The sequence below is a fragment of the Saccostrea echinata genome, unplaced genomic scaffold, assembly GCF_033153115.1.
Source record: "Saccostrea echinata isolate AGI-Se365-2 ecotype Australia unplaced genomic scaffold, CSIRO_AGI_Sech_v1 ptg000002l, whole genome shotgun sequence".
Classification (NCBI taxonomy): Eukaryota; Metazoa; Mollusca; class Bivalvia; order Ostreida; family Ostreidae; genus Saccostrea; species Saccostrea echinata.
In genome coordinates, this window is record NW_026889751.1 from 7804284 (window position 1) to 7819689 (window position 15406).

The 15406-nt window shown below is 32.6% G+C and overlaps 1 protein-coding gene across 1 annotated transcript; it reads right to left on the minus strand.

The window, feature by feature from the left end:
• Window positions 1-3083: 3083 nt before the first annotated feature.
• On the minus strand, window positions 3084-9318 carry LOC133199809 (leucine-rich repeat-containing protein 74B-like). The gene is made up of 11 exons (XM_061335641.1): window positions 8857-9318; window positions 8352-8536; window positions 7078-7185; window positions 6755-6848; window positions 6612-6661; window positions 6081-6248; window positions 5459-5653; window positions 5179-5274; window positions 4656-4913; window positions 3490-3569; window positions 3084-3407 (listed from the first exon to the last, which is right to left on the minus strand). Exons 1-11 carry the CDS (start codon window positions 9191-9193, stop codon window positions 3191-3193), a joined length of 1788 nt encoding a protein of 595 aa, XP_061191625.1. The 5' UTR covers window positions 9194-9318; the 3' UTR covers window positions 3084-3190.
• Window positions 9319-15406: the final 6088 nt, after the last annotated feature.

Consider the following 15406-nt stretch of genomic DNA (forward strand, 5'->3'; position numbering starts at 1 on the left):
ATTCATTCACAAAACTGTGTCATTTTCTTACCTGAGATTATTTACATAGTAATATAATTATAAAATTTTATAAAATATAGTATTGAATGTTTCATGTTTATCGTCCCTTTGTTCACTCAAGTAAAATATTGCTTTGATAATGATTTTCCAAAAGAAATCTAAATTGTAATTGATATGGAAACATTTACAGCATACTTTGAGGTGCAAAGTTTGACAGATGTCGGATTTTAACCTGACAAATTTTTTTAAGGGAACATTAAAAATTAATCTCATTGAGAGTTATCTCTCTTATCAGAGGTCAAGGGACCTTAATAATCAAAGATGGATGTCAGACTCGGAGTATAATTAAATGTGATGAAAAGTTATGAATGACGATAAATTAAGATTTATTTTGTTTGAATATGTCTTTCGTATTTTTTTTGGGGGGGAGAGCAATGCAAAAATATTGAAAATATATATGAGTAATCCTTGTGTACATTTGAACATGGTTTTCTATTATGTTTGAAACAATGGTAAAATGGATATAAACATAACAACATGCAAAATTGTCTGAAACAAAAATGTGTATATGTACTTAGTGTTTGTCCATCTGCAGGGTGAAAAATTAATAAAGAAAAAAGCAACACAAAAGGACAATTTGAGATTAAAGGGGTCTACGAATGTAGCAAATGATCAAAGGCTGAAACTGTGAGGATATCATATCAATTCTACGTGTGGCCTTAATTTTTTTTTATAAATTATTTCCCGTGTATAGAAAAACTATATTTTTTAATATTCACATAGATATGCTAGATTTTTCTAAATATAAATTTGCCCCCAATGCCAATTTTATTACAATCTGCTTAAAACAGCAATTTGAACATCACGGTGAAAAGTGAAGGACCGATGGATACAAGTAGGCGTTTGTATAAATATACCGCTACTACCGATAAGCCTAATAACTCGACCACGAAAATTTAGAGGCAGTCATGCGTTAATTAAAAGTAATTAAATCTTATTGAAAACCTAAAAATACTCTCAGATGGACGGACATTTTTATATGAAATTATTCGCATGAATAATAGTTTACCTGGCCTTGAACGCTGTAAACTAGACATGTACATCGAGGTTGATGGGAAAACACCGGATTTAACAATGGACATTTCAAGCAAATTAATTAAACTGTAACAAGAAAGAACATTTATACCATAAAAATTCTAAGGGAGTGACTACTCATAGACTTAAGTTTATGCTCTTTTTTCTCTCAGGCAGATCGTAAATTGATTTAGCCAAAGTTTTGATTTGTTAGTTTGTTTTTATTTTTTTTTTTTTTAATTTTCTACAAAGTTTTGAATAAATGAAAATATTGTTAATGAAACGGATGATTGATTCGCTGAATTGTGCATTTTTCGTCAGAAATGAAAATACTGCGGTGTATCTAAGTTTTGAGAGAAGGAAAAAATGTGCAAAAATGCTGTCTTTAGTTGGCCTTGTGGTCTTCATTACAATTGCAGTTCCTACTGAATTCGGATTTTCTTTCCAAATTTATATGCGGTGTTTGAGAAAGAGGTAATGCTTTGGTTTAGTTTTTTGTTATTGCGAATTTTTCACTTTTTGTTGATCCTTTTTAAAGTTTTTTGCTAATTATGAAAACGTTGCAACATTGTTTATCTTAAACTGTTAATAAATATTTGTGGTTACCTCTCTTGGTATGTTCTTTTGAACAGCTTTTTTAGAAATGAAAATTATAAATATTCATGATCTTTTTTAAAAAAAAAAAAAAGAAAAAAAAAGAAAAAGAGAACCAAATGAAATGTTATTAAGTATTGGAAAGAGCTTTCAAAATAGCTTCTTACGAAAATTGCTAAATCAATTTTTCCTGTCAAAGTCGACATTTATGTATAATGTGACCTCCCTTTCTGTCCAGTGTATTGAAAGACTGCATAATACGGTTTCGTATGATTAATCTTGAAACCCCATATACAGAATACAAAAAAATAATTCTGTCTACTCAGAATTTTGAAACAAATTAAATACTCCTCAAACACATTTACTTCGAGTATCTTAAAGAGAAAACCCCCAGTTGGAAAGTTTTTAAATTAAAAGGATTGTGGAATGCAATTATGACCCCAAAATAGGCATAGAAAATTAAATTGATGTTGAGATCTCCACCCCAGTGTGTTCTTAAACCCAATACAACTGAGTGTTAAACGAATTTATTTTCTAATAAATATACATTTATAGTTATAGTAAGTTTTCTACTTAATAAACCTTATTTGTTACAAATTACTCAATATTATTTCTTAAACTTGAGCATTAGAAGACAATATTACATTTTGAAATATTAAGAAAAGGGGCGAGGGTCAGATTAACAGTAGTAACTGAGATTTATATATTAACGAAATATTCCAATTTGGTTTTTAATGTAAATATATTTTAAAATACAGTTACGGAGCTTTTTCTGTTACGAGCGCTCTATATTATAACAAGAATGAATTACGAATATTTATTTATGGAAAACATAAAATTAACAATAGAATGCCAGCTGAAATGAATATTTAAAATGCATCTGTTACAAAACATAAATGTAAAGTCTGCAATGACATTAAAAAAACAACTTCATTATCACATTAAGCACCGTATGCAATAAAATACAGCATGCCATTCAACTTTGGAAAAAAAAATCACAACATGGAGGCGTTATACGCGTGATGTACAATGTCTGTGTATCGCAGGCCAAAAGTTCCAACTTCGTTGTCAAAGCAGTGACCAGAATCTTTAAAGTGTTTCAACCACTGAGGAATTCTTAACACGCATGCGCGTATGTAGAGAGAAGAGGGCGGTCGGGGGTCACGGAAATTTTAGAATTTCCATGTAAAGTAACAAAAAATGATCTTGGCCCCCCTTACGAAACACAAACCCCTCGTAAAATGTTAGGATAGTTATGTATCTGAAGAAAATTGACTTAGGAAAGTGAGTTGTCCTTATACCCCCCCCCCCCCCCCATTTTCAGGTTTGGTCAAGTTGTTAACTTCTTTTTGCTTGTCAAAAATTCCCGAGACCAACATTTGCTTGAGTTAGTATGGACCCCCCCCCCCCCTTGGAAAATAATCCTGGATCCGCGCATAACACTGGGTCTGAAACCAAACAATTTAATTGCCAGTGTTCTGGACAATAGTGTTTGTAAAGTAAATGTATGTCAATCACTTTGTCATTTCTTTTTCTTCTTTTCTTTCTTCTTTGATTTGTCCTTGGCAGACTTCGGCTTGTTACTTCCGTCTGTGCTGACCCCTGTGTCAGTGCTCGAAGCTCTCCGTCTGGCAGACGATACGCTTTTCTCAGATTTTTCGGATGCAAAACTCACAACAGATGCAGATCGGGGTTCCGGACTGAATGGAGTTTCGGATCCATTTTCTTCCAGTATACGGCTGTAATATAAGATTTATTGAAATTAAAAATAACGAAAAAAAAACTGTTTGGGTTCCGATTTAAGAAAAAAAGTTTGCTTACTTGTAGTTAATGAAACCATCCACGTCTAGAGTTCGTATTAGAACAGTCAATTGTTGATCTGGTATGTCTATCCCAGAACCCTGTAAATACAAAGACCATAAACTTATAAAAACATATCAAATGAAAATTCGATTCTTATGAAGAATGGTTAAGATTTGTGTAATGTCTTAGTCACAGTTTGTATTATATCGTATTTGTACAATCTGGTTGTTACACAACATGTGTAACTTATCCAATCAAAAATACAAATATATGTAAATTCTTACGTGCGGTGGATTCTTTAAAAAATATTGTTTTTTGACAAAACTATCCAAAGAACAAGAAAAAGACGTGATCATTATCTGGATGTGACATTAAACAAATTATTTACTTTTTCCTTAAAAATAAATAAATCAAAATCAGTAATAAATAAATAAATAAATAATGATTTATTAAGGTTTGAAATTTGCACTAAATATCTGTTAACATTGATAATTGGTGATGTTTACCTTTACTAAGATACAAATATAAGTAAACCAAATCTACGTAATATCACTAGTATTTTAATTCCCTCGTCAAAACAATTAATGTTAATCACCTCTCAAACTATTGCTTTTGTTTCGGGCGTCATTTGACTACTCAAATTGTGGATTAAGGAGAAACGATGGTCGATTGGATCACGGAAGATTTTTTTTTAGGCTTTGCAGAAATCTTATGATTAAATCGCATTATTATAATAAGGTAAGTGGTTTTTCTATTAGCAGATTAACAGCCTTGAATTTTATATAACCTAAACGCGTCCTGGTAAGTCGTTACACACGTGAAAAAAGAAAAACAAAGCATAAAGCACTCGCCAAACAGTTATCATATATGATTAATAGCTGGCACACATTCAACTTTATGTTTCTGATAAACCTTTTTAAATTTTTGCAAATTAAAAAAAAATTCTTTTCACCTCCTGTCTTTAAAAAAAAAAAAATTGAAATTTTGAATTCAACAGGTGATGGTAGGGTAGATACATTTCCACCTTCTTGGAAATTTGGCATACAGTGGAAGTTAACAATAACACCATGACCCCCTCCCCTGTCAACCCTAAAAGCATTTAAAAAAAAAACACATACATGTACACGCAGAGAAATAAAAAATTCAACAACAGCAACAACATTTCTAAATTGTTCAGAATTTACCTTTATAAGATCTTTGAATTCGGCAGCATCAAGACGTAGACGGTGTCCACCATTGAATACATCGTGAAGGTTAACTCCTGAAAACTCGGCATATTTCTTGAACGTTTCTATAGGATCCCTTCTGAAGGCACTCAATCGTGCATAGGTGCCGTTCTTAGGATGCATCTCTGGTAAAATGCCCTCATGTTTTATTTTCAGATTCCTTTGCTCTCGAAGTCTGTCCTCGATTGTTGCAAATTCTGCTTTCACAAGCATGTTCTGAAATAAAAAGCATTTCACTCTTTAAAGATATACTCCCCTCCCTCCAAATTCGATTATGGACGAACTAATTCAGCAAAAAGAGGGGGTATGGACCTGTAGGATTTTCAATTCTATTGATTTTACATAGTAAAATAGCTTAAAATGGCTTTAAATCTCCCCAAAAATATCGACTTTTCTTTGTTTTGAATGTCAACAATTTTGGAGTTCAAAGTTTTCCACCTAGTTATACCCCCCCCCCCGCCCCCGATTCAGATATACTTACACTAAAATCTAGATACTTTATTGCACTGTTTTCATTTGAATCTACGGCTTCCAGAATTAACATCGCCCCTTCGCCTTCAAAAGGGTTGTTGCCAACCTACAATATTTAGTTAAAGAAACATTCAAATAAAAATCAAACAAACAGAAGTTAGGGTCTCTCAATTTTTCGCAAACATCATAATGAAATTAGTTTTTGTTTTCTTTTCTTTTTGATAAAAAGAAGAAAATTGACAAAAAGAGATTATAAATTGAATAAAACTGATTTGTCCAAACATTTTTACCTTCAAATACTGAAGAGCATCGTTTTCTTTTAATCCCTCGGCTAAAAATGTAGCACCTTCCATTTGGATTCTGTTAAAGCTTATATCTAGTTCTCTCAGTGTCCTATTTTGTTTTAAAGCCTTCATCATCGCTTCTGATCCCGCTTTAGCAAGACCAGCCATTTGAAAACGGAATTTCTTTAAGCCGACATTTTCCTATTTCAATGAAAATTATAAATTAGACTAATTTATGAATAAATATAAGGATGAAGGATATAGTTTATTGACAAGATCATGAATTTTCAAAACAATTATGACAAAATCAATTTCTGCTGTAAATTATTCTGTTCCGTTACTTTTGCAAGAAACTTGGAGAAACTTTGCTGCAAGAAATCTAGATATATATAATTTAAAAACTAACCCACTAAATTATGTATGCTTTAAAAGAAGCCAAATATAAATAAAGGATTCAGTGTTGAAATGGCACAATTTGGATAATACTACTTTTTGTGTTAAAAATATGAAGATAGATAACAATCAACAAGATAAAAACTTTAGGATAGATTTTTAATTAAAAAATGAGGAGAATAAAATATAATCAAACAATGGACCCTGTTTTCAAGAGATGAAATCTATAACATACTTGAAGGCCTTCGGCGATGGCCACGGCGCCTCTCGTTTTGAAATGGTTCCAGCTAAGGTCCAATATTTCGAGTGTGTCATTTTCTTGGATCCCATCTTTCAGGAAACGGGCACTCGTTTCCTCTAGTCTGTTGTTAGCGAGAATGAGCTCTTTCAATGTCTGATTACCCTGTTTTAATTATGAACGAAGAAAACATATGTAAGACTGTAGTTATATAATTTTTTTTTAATGAGTGAAATCGCTTTAGATTTGGAAAGCATAAAATGTATTAATACTAATAAATAATTAAGGTAAGTTATATTGATAATTTGAAAATAGATAATTCAAAAAAAAAAATCCGCCATTCAATTTCGTGCTTCCAAGAAAAAAATAAATTCCATATTCCGTTTCATTCAATACTGAGAGTTATGTTGTCCTACGGGAATTGCGCGCATGATTGGTTGATTTTTTGTTTGTTTTTTGGTTTTAGTTTTTTTGATGTTGTTTTACAGGGCATTTTTTCAGTATACCTATAGCGTCTCGGGTTCTTACCTTTAGAACATCATAAAAACTTTGCCCCGCAGGATCCCCTATTTCGTTCGCTGAAAATGAACAAAGTTTGAAAAGTGTTAAAAGCTTCTATACCTCTCTCAAACAATGCAATATCGAATTTTTATCTTGAAGTAAACATGTACCTGTCATATCGACTTTTAGCAGATTCCTATTGCTCTTCAGAAATTGACACATTGAAATGGCACCCTCGGTTCCGATTTTATTTTCGCTAAGCACCTGTTGAAATGAATTATTAAAGTAGATGTAATAACAGAAAAAAGCTTCAGTATATTTTTAATATCTTTAGACTTCATTATCGATTCATTTTCAGTGTCTGTCATCAATTTTGTATCGCTCTCCTGTGGCTACACTTGATATCCATTTGTTTTTCTTTTAAAGTGTCCCATTAATCATCGCCTTGGATAATTGTTAAACAACCTTGGATAATTGTTAAATATTGCCTTACCACCTCAGTTAGGAACAGATTCTCCCTCAGAACACGACACAGGCACCGGGCCCCCGTCCCGTCAATCCCATTACCTTCAAGGTTCAATATCTCAATATTCGTGTTGGTCTACGGGAAAAAAAATATTAAAAGCTAACAGTATTTTATATGTACATATGTTTATTTGTACATGTATATTGGTTTCGACAACCATTTAATTGCGGTCATTTTCAAAAGGTTATGTCATCGACATTCTCTAAAATTTGAGTGAAATTTCATTAAATTTATTAAGCTCAGTTTTGTTGCATACAATTTTAGAAATTTGAAATATAAGAACGTGTTTTTATCTTAAGCAGAATCCATTATTTTCATTAAGAGACTATTAATAAAAAGCTATCATAAATCATTTCAACACTAATAATCAAGGATGGATACTACATGTAAGAAAGGTCTTTAACATTTACCAATGTTTTTGTTATTTTTCCCTTAATTTATGCAGTCATAATTTATAAACTCATATTAAATGTAGAAGTATTTATATCTTCCTATAAAATCAATCTCAGTTTTAAATCATGCTCTTTTGTAAAATTATTTTCCTTTGCGTTTTTTATTACCTCACAGTGACGTGATAATTCTTGCCCTATAGATATGCAAATGTGTCTTTCTCATTTCTAAACATTAAGGAAAGGAAGTGCTATGAACAAAAATCACCCCCGTAAGGCAATTAAAGAGCGTAAAATCTTCGAGTATAGAACTAACTTTTTTTTTCTTAAGTTAATTTCCCATGGGATTAGTTACAAGAACAATTAAGCCAGGTTTTTACAACAATTACTTGATTTCAGATGAGTTTTTTTTTGTTACAAAAGCATCATGGAAATTTTTTTTTTATTGAGTGCTTGATATATTTTCAAAGTTATGTGTTTCTGCTTTGGAATTTTGTAAATATTCTGGAATGCAAGAGAAAACTGGAGTTCTTAAATGAAATGAACATTTCTCTGCCAAGTTTACTTATTCGCTTTGGCACCTGTTCTCTGGAAGCCTTCAAAGAAGGTTAAGACTTGGAAATAAAAAAAATTAATTCTATATGTAGACAATTAATATTGATACGTAAGGCACAGGGGGTTTAAATCAATTATAAGATACTTGAAACTCTTGTGCATCACAATAACAGTTCTTAATATATTGAAGGAACGAGTTAATATTGGTCACCGCCCCACTAAATGTAATATTTTATGTCAATATTGAACAAATTGTCATACTAAGCTTTAATGGACAGAATGATACGTGTAATTTACCTCTAAAGGAAAGGATATGGCTTTTACACTTTCCGCACCGAGTCCATGAAACCGGAGTTTCAGTTCTTTGTTCTCTAAGTTTTTCACAAAATATGATACGGGATTTATTCCAAGGTCAAAACATTTTTTGATGTATTTAGTCTTTCCTGTTGTGTCGTGGTCAACTGTTTTAGGATTTAAAAGAGCTGCAAGATGGAGAAATTGATTTAAATTTCTTCACATTCCTTTGAAAAAAATCATTTAAAAAATTCTAATCTTAAGATTGGTTATCAATAAAAAGCACATGCCGCTGGTGCAGTTGGTACTCAAATCACGAATAGTGAAAAAATGAATACTTTTTTTTTTTTTTTTTTTTTCAAATTTCTGCCATTAGACTTTCTGAATTTTTATTCAATTTTTGCGAAGCTTTCTTTACTTCATGGAAGAGATATGTATTCTTAAAGAACTGCATTTCATCTACAGGAGAAACATCTTTTCAAACAAAAAGATTATAAATGTCACATACATTCTGTGTCTATCTCTAAATCTGTGTCATAATCCTCGGGATCGGTATGCAAGGAAATACTTTCCTCCGTGAAATATTCTTCATCATCACTAACGTTTTCATCATCTGCGTCCAGAAATCCATCTTCCTGAATGTCATTATTATTCAGTGAATCATCCTCAGTCACTGTGTTTACATTTTCTTCCTTAAGAATTTTCTCTTTTTCAAGAACTGGAAGAAATTCCTCTAGATTTGGCGGTCTGTTTTCAGCATCCTCATCCAGTTCTTCCACCAATGGTGACAACACTCGTCTGCTGAGGTCGCTGTCTTGTTTTTGCACCCTTAGCAGGCTTGACATAGTTCCCAACTGAATGAAACACTTAATTTTTCCGAGTTTCTTTTCAATTTTCTAAACAGCTACATCATTTATACTCAACCTGTAACAGACAGAAGAAACTGTATTTAAAGTTCCTGCAGTGACTGTGGAAAATTGGCCGACATGTTGACATTACTGATTTGAGCGATACATTTCGATTGAGTTTTGTGGTAAGTCTATTCGTCAATACAAGCAATAACGCCGTACCTGTAATTTTAAACAACCATCAAAGGCCACAAGATTGACGATACCAAGTTTACAGTGATATTTAATTTCAATAAATGAGTTTTGTGTACATATACAGGTATCTAGCAGATATAAATAATCAAGGGTCTCAGGGCAGTAAAACTCTTGAATCTGCGAACTGTCACTATATGGACAGAGATGATTACTGCTATCTGTTTTATTTCACTAATTTATGTCTAGATGTTTTATTTGGCCTAAATTTACTGCGTTTACTAAAAGTAATGCTGACTTTCGGTTATAAATATTTCAGAAGAAATGATAAACTGCCGTTGTTTGTAATCATATCTTCTATGTTTAAACTTTTCTAAAATAGCCCTATATTCATTCTTAAATAAAATTATGCAACTGGTCTATAATTTCACTTTATCACATGATTTTGTCCAACTTTAAAAACAGTAATTTATCATCGCTTAGATAAATAAAAAGAAACGATAAAAAGATTCTATTTTTTCTTCTTCTTTAGAATAACAGAATAACGGTTATGGATGTGTGATACGACACCCTGGATATAATCTTCACAATGGCACCAAGATAATATATTGGTATAGTGCCATAAATAATACGTACGCAAACGGTGTCAGGGGGGGCTGGGAAACTGTTATCATTTAATTCCTATCTAAATGTGGACGGGTTTGATCAGTTCGACATTAAAATCGCACGTCATGTCCAATCTACATGTCTACGTAGCACAGAGAAACCACTACACCGGAGAATATTTTCAGTAGTCGGAAGTAATGCTTCGCTAATAATTTTTTTCCCTTTGTAATGCCATTGTTAGATTTTTGTTTCATTTTAAATGTTTTGAAGTCCATTTTCTAGAAATAAAGGATTATATATTTGAGTTTCTTGCAATGATCATTGTGAATTAAACTCAGAAGCAGAAATATGGCCTGTAAAATGGCCTAAATATGTTTATCCAAGTTTACATGTACCATTTAAACTGTTTTGTTTTGTCTTTATTATTTGTTTAAAGTAAAACAGTCGAAGAATGGCACAAAATGCAATCGGAAAAAAGAAAGAAAAGATCCACTAAGTGTACGGGATAAATCCTACTTTACTTACGCAAAAAGAAAGATGTAAATGACAAATGGGGAAAATAATTACTAATTTCTGTTTCACATCATAATTACTTAAACTTTCGAGGCCATTGAGCGACAAAGTTCCTGTCGAATCATTATACGATATCGATTTATAGTGTTAAACATACTATATTCTGTGGAATTGTTTTGAATTTCTGAGTAAATCGATCTATTTTATTACATTGTTTTCATTAAAAAGGTTAAGAAATGCCGCAAGTGCATAAGTGCACAAGGTTCGACTTTTACCCTATTTGGCTTGCGCAACGAAGATGGCGATTTTTAACATAAATTTATTTTGATAAAAAAAAAACTCAAACTTTAAATTGAGAACTAAAATTGAAAGAAAAAGGACGTCGAATAAATAATTCTTAAGAAATGTATGTAACAAACAGGTTGATTAAGATTAATCTTAATTCTATAGTAAAATTCAAACTTTGTCCACAGATCTTACGATATGCAGCGTATAAACGGATTAAATATAAATGCATTTAAACTTTGTCTGAAGGCAATGTTTGACTGCATCCTTTGTTTAATAATCACTTAATTACACGCAAAATATCTTGAATTACAATCTAAGATACATTAAAAATTTCAAACAAATTCAATTTAAAGTGACTTAAAAATAAATATATTGCCCAATGGGTAAGATTTGTAAACACTAGGAATGTTTTATTTATATTCTGCGATTAATAATCTCCACAAAAACCTTATTACTTTGCTCTTTTTACCGCAATATTTGTTTTAATTAAGTCGTTAAGGTATTGTGCAAAGATTTTATATACGGGAGAAATTCAACTAGCCTATACAAAAAAAGAGTAAATTATAAATTACAGCTTGTCTCATCTATCACTGGCATAAAATGTTGTGGATACAAATATACGAATACGTGCACAAGATATATTCTTATGTGTGCATTAAATGAATAATTGGACATCCTTAGACTCTCGAAGCTAAATTAATTATTTCTTTTAAAGGTCATATCTCTGGCTGGGAATATTGTCACTAGACATTGAGAAAAAAATGGAAGGATATTTTCTGCACAGAACTTTGATCATCAGATAAACATCGGGGTCCAACTTTGAAAAAAAATTACAAATCTTATTTTATCAGAAATCTCTGAGAATGCCCCCCAAAGAGGCATACCTCTGAATTTAGGCAAGAACCAGCGTTGTACAGAAATCATTACGTCCAAAAACGGATACCTTAATAAAAGGAGATATTTAAACATTTCAATAACGCACATGTCATATGTGTTTTAAGAATTTATGCAAGCCACTTTAAACGGAGTTCTCTTATGTTGAGAAGTAGTGCCATTGATATTGATAAAATGGTAATTGTGTCGACTAATTCAGAGAGATATATCTAATTGATAAGATATACAAAGGCCCTTAGCGGGTTAACAAAACACAGCCATTCGGAACTATCACCATCTTTATGCAATGCCCAAAACTTTGTATAAAAATATGTATTCAAATATGTTTTGATAAACTATGATCAATGAAATATTATTTGATAAAAGTCAATGACGGATACTGAGTTCAAATAAAATTTAGATAAATATAGAGTCAGTGGAAAAAATCGAATTTTCCTAAAGTACAAAAATGTGAAATTATACAATTTTTAAGAGCAAATTTTAAAACCATCTAAATGGATAACATTTTCTTACCTGACCAAGACGGATTACACTAAGATTAATAATTTTATAACAATAGTATGGCTTGTTGTCCACAAACTATAGATACATTAACACTTCAGAATTTACAAGCTTCAGAGTCATCAGTAACCTTTGGCTCTACTTTGGTCGATTTTCGAATCCCATTTGGTAGTTCCGTTTGAGAAAAAACACACGTAACACGAGAGTCTTTCCGATCAAGCCCCCGTTACTGCATGTATAGAACCATTGATCTGTTTAATTCTCGCCAGCAATTCATAATGTTGGGCGATTAGGTGTATTAGCCACGCTACCAAATCCTATACATCATCTGTATTGAGAGCAAATTATAACAAGTATTTAAATCTGGGTATAAATAAACACTTAAGCCTGTACCGTTTCCACTGTGAGGGGTTTTACCCCTGCCAAGATGGTAAAATGTTTTGTTTTTATGTAAAAAGATGGTCCACTGATTATGGGTTACGTCTTTGAAGTTTAAAACAAAGAGGTCTATGAGGGACAAATTGTCAGGAACAAAATGGTACAGGATTATGTTTTGATTTATGTAAACGATATTGTCACTTTTTTGTGGACAAAACATTCCAGGTGTCTTACAAACGTCTTTCACAATTGAATTTCATGTCATTTATATCATTTTGTTTATTTACTTCATTCACCGTTACCTGTCATGTTTCCTTTGAAGGTATCGCAGGTTCTTTTTTTTAATTATCAGCTATAGTTTGCATGAATTTTGAAAACACAATAATACCACAATAGCATGAAAACTAGAAGCTACTATTAGGTTTGGCCACAGGAGGGGAAAAGAAGGGTGAATTTCTCTCTTTGGTCAACTTGGTCATTAAAATTGGATCAAGATATTCTTGTAAGATGAGTTTTCAACTAACAATAAACTTGAAAAGCTGAATAATAAATAAAAAGTGTTAGGGTCGGTTGACATCAAAATCTGGAAATCCCTACCAACGTTGATAAAAGGGTAATCTTTCCACATTTATGTATTAATATTATACTTTCATGTAAATTAGTAGAATCTGATTCGTCGAGAAACATTTGTTAAAAAACACTATTACCCGTTGAATAACGAAGCCACGCCCTCCAGCGTAGCAACAGTTAACATTGCTTGACGACGGGTCTTATTCCAAAAATATCGACTGCGCAGAATTCATGCGCACAAGGTTCACTGTAATATGTATTTGTGTAAAACATTCAGTATAATATAATAAATACTGCATGTAGTTGAGTGTAACATTGAAAATTTTCACCCCTCGAAAACCATTGTCAACTTCGGCTGCGCCTCTGCTGACAATGGTTTTCTTGGGGTGAAAATTTTCAATGTTGCACTCAACTACATGCAGTATTTATATAATATTCCACTATAACCTGCTTATGGTGTTTATGTCTCCCAACTTAATCTCTACTCAAGAGCTTGCTCTGAGTAGGAATATTATTAAGGCAAGGCATGCTACTCACTGATAAGTTGATGTAACCGGTCAAAAGGGGATGCTTACTTCTCCTAGGCACCTGATCCCACCTCTGAGTCCGTGTTTTATGCCTTCTTCACATATTTGCATTGTTTATATTTTTTATGAGATCGATCACTGTTCGTTATTTTCATCTTTTACATTCATACTTCGAGAAAGAAGACACAAAAATAAGAAGAAACGAATTGGTGGGTGTGAGCTACATTTGTCCAAGAAAGTCATCTGCACCTGTCAAAAAAAGAGCTTCTGGTAAAGTCAGCTGCATTGAGCGGCATTTGTCCAAAACAGTGTTTCATGTAAAGTCAGAGGCATCTAGCGGTATTTGTACAACACAGTGTTTCTTCTAAAGTCAGCGGCATTTAGTAGGATTTGTCCAAGGCAATGCTTATGGTAAAGCCAGTGGCATTTGTCCAACACAGAACCTGAGCAGCATTAAGCGCATTTATCCAAAACAATGCTTCTAGTACAGTCAGCGACATTGAGGGACATTTGTCAGAGACAGAGCTTCTGGTTAAGTCAGCGACATTTGTTCAAGACAGTGCTTAGAGTAAAGTAAAATCAGTGGCAATGGGCGGTATTTGAACAACACAGAGCTTCTGGTAAAGTCAGCGGCATTGAGGTTATTTGTCCAAGACAGTGCTTCTGGTAAAGTCAGCGGCATTGAGCGGCATTTGTCCAACATATTCTTTCTTGTAAAGTCAGTGGCATTGAGCGACATTTTAACAAGATAATGCTTTTGGTAAAGTCAACAGCATTGAGCGGCATTTGTCCAAGAAGTGCTTCTGGTGAACTCAGCGGCATTGAGCTGCATTTGTCCAACACAGTGCTTCCGGTAATGCGTCATTTGTCAAACAAGCTAGTTCTGGTAAAGTCAGCGGCAGTGAGGGGCATTTGTACAACACAAAGCTTCTGGTAGAGTCAGTGGCATTTGTCCAACATTGTATTTCTGGTAAAGTCAGTTGTATTCTGTAAATAACTGATAAGAACAGTTTACCTTTTATCATAAAATTACCATTTTCCACCATTTGCAGTAAAAAGTAACCATATACATGTATGTAAAATGTCATTCAATCCGCATTTTATAACCAGATATGCATGTTTGTCATTCTTTACAAATAAATCAAAGAAGCATGCTGCCCATTCTGTTACAGCAAACCAAATATTCCGTATAAATTAACTTAATAGAAAATGCTGCTTATCCATGTAAGTTAAGCACTTGGAGAATTCCTTATAAGTTAATCACATAAAAATGCCGCTTATTTTATATAAATTAACCATAATTAAATTTATAATATATGAACGGTTTCAACAAGCTTAATTTTTATACATCCTTTAGGGCAATAGGGACCCCTAGGACGAAAATGAAAGAAGAAGGTACGGGTTTAGCTTTATTGTGCCCTAAAAATTCAATTTTGTTTCAAAAAGTTTTAAAACTGGCTGAAGTATTAGTTGAGTATATTACAGTGATAAATCAGGAAAGAATATGGCATGAAGGTGTACCATTCTGGAAATATGACGTCATTAATTTGACTCATTTCTATATTTTAAACAGAAAAAGCCCTAAGATGACCCATTTCAAGGGTTATTTTTCTTAAGAAAATAGTGTCCACAGCCGTCGCCCACTTTAATTTTCGGATATGTTGTGTAAAATTCTTTGAAAAATCACATATCTCAAAATCATAGTGGGCGATGCCTGTGGACAATATTATCTGAAAGAAAT

What these genes read in the sequence shown, in the direction of transcription:
- LOC133199809 (XM_061335641.1), bottom strand. Translation starts at nt 9,193, where the DNA reads ATGTCAAGCCTGCTAAGGGTGCAAAAACAAGACAGCGACCTCAGCAGA. An exon ending in TTTAGAGATAGACACAGAAT is followed by an intron (nt 8,537 to 8,856) that starts GTATGTGACATT and finishes TCCATCTTGCAG; the next exon opens with CTCTTTTAAATCCTAAAACA. An exon ending in AATTCAAAGATCTTATAAAG is followed by an intron (nt 3,570 to 4,655) that starts GTAAATTCTGAA and finishes TTGTATTTACAG; the next exon opens with GGTTCTGGGATAGACATACC.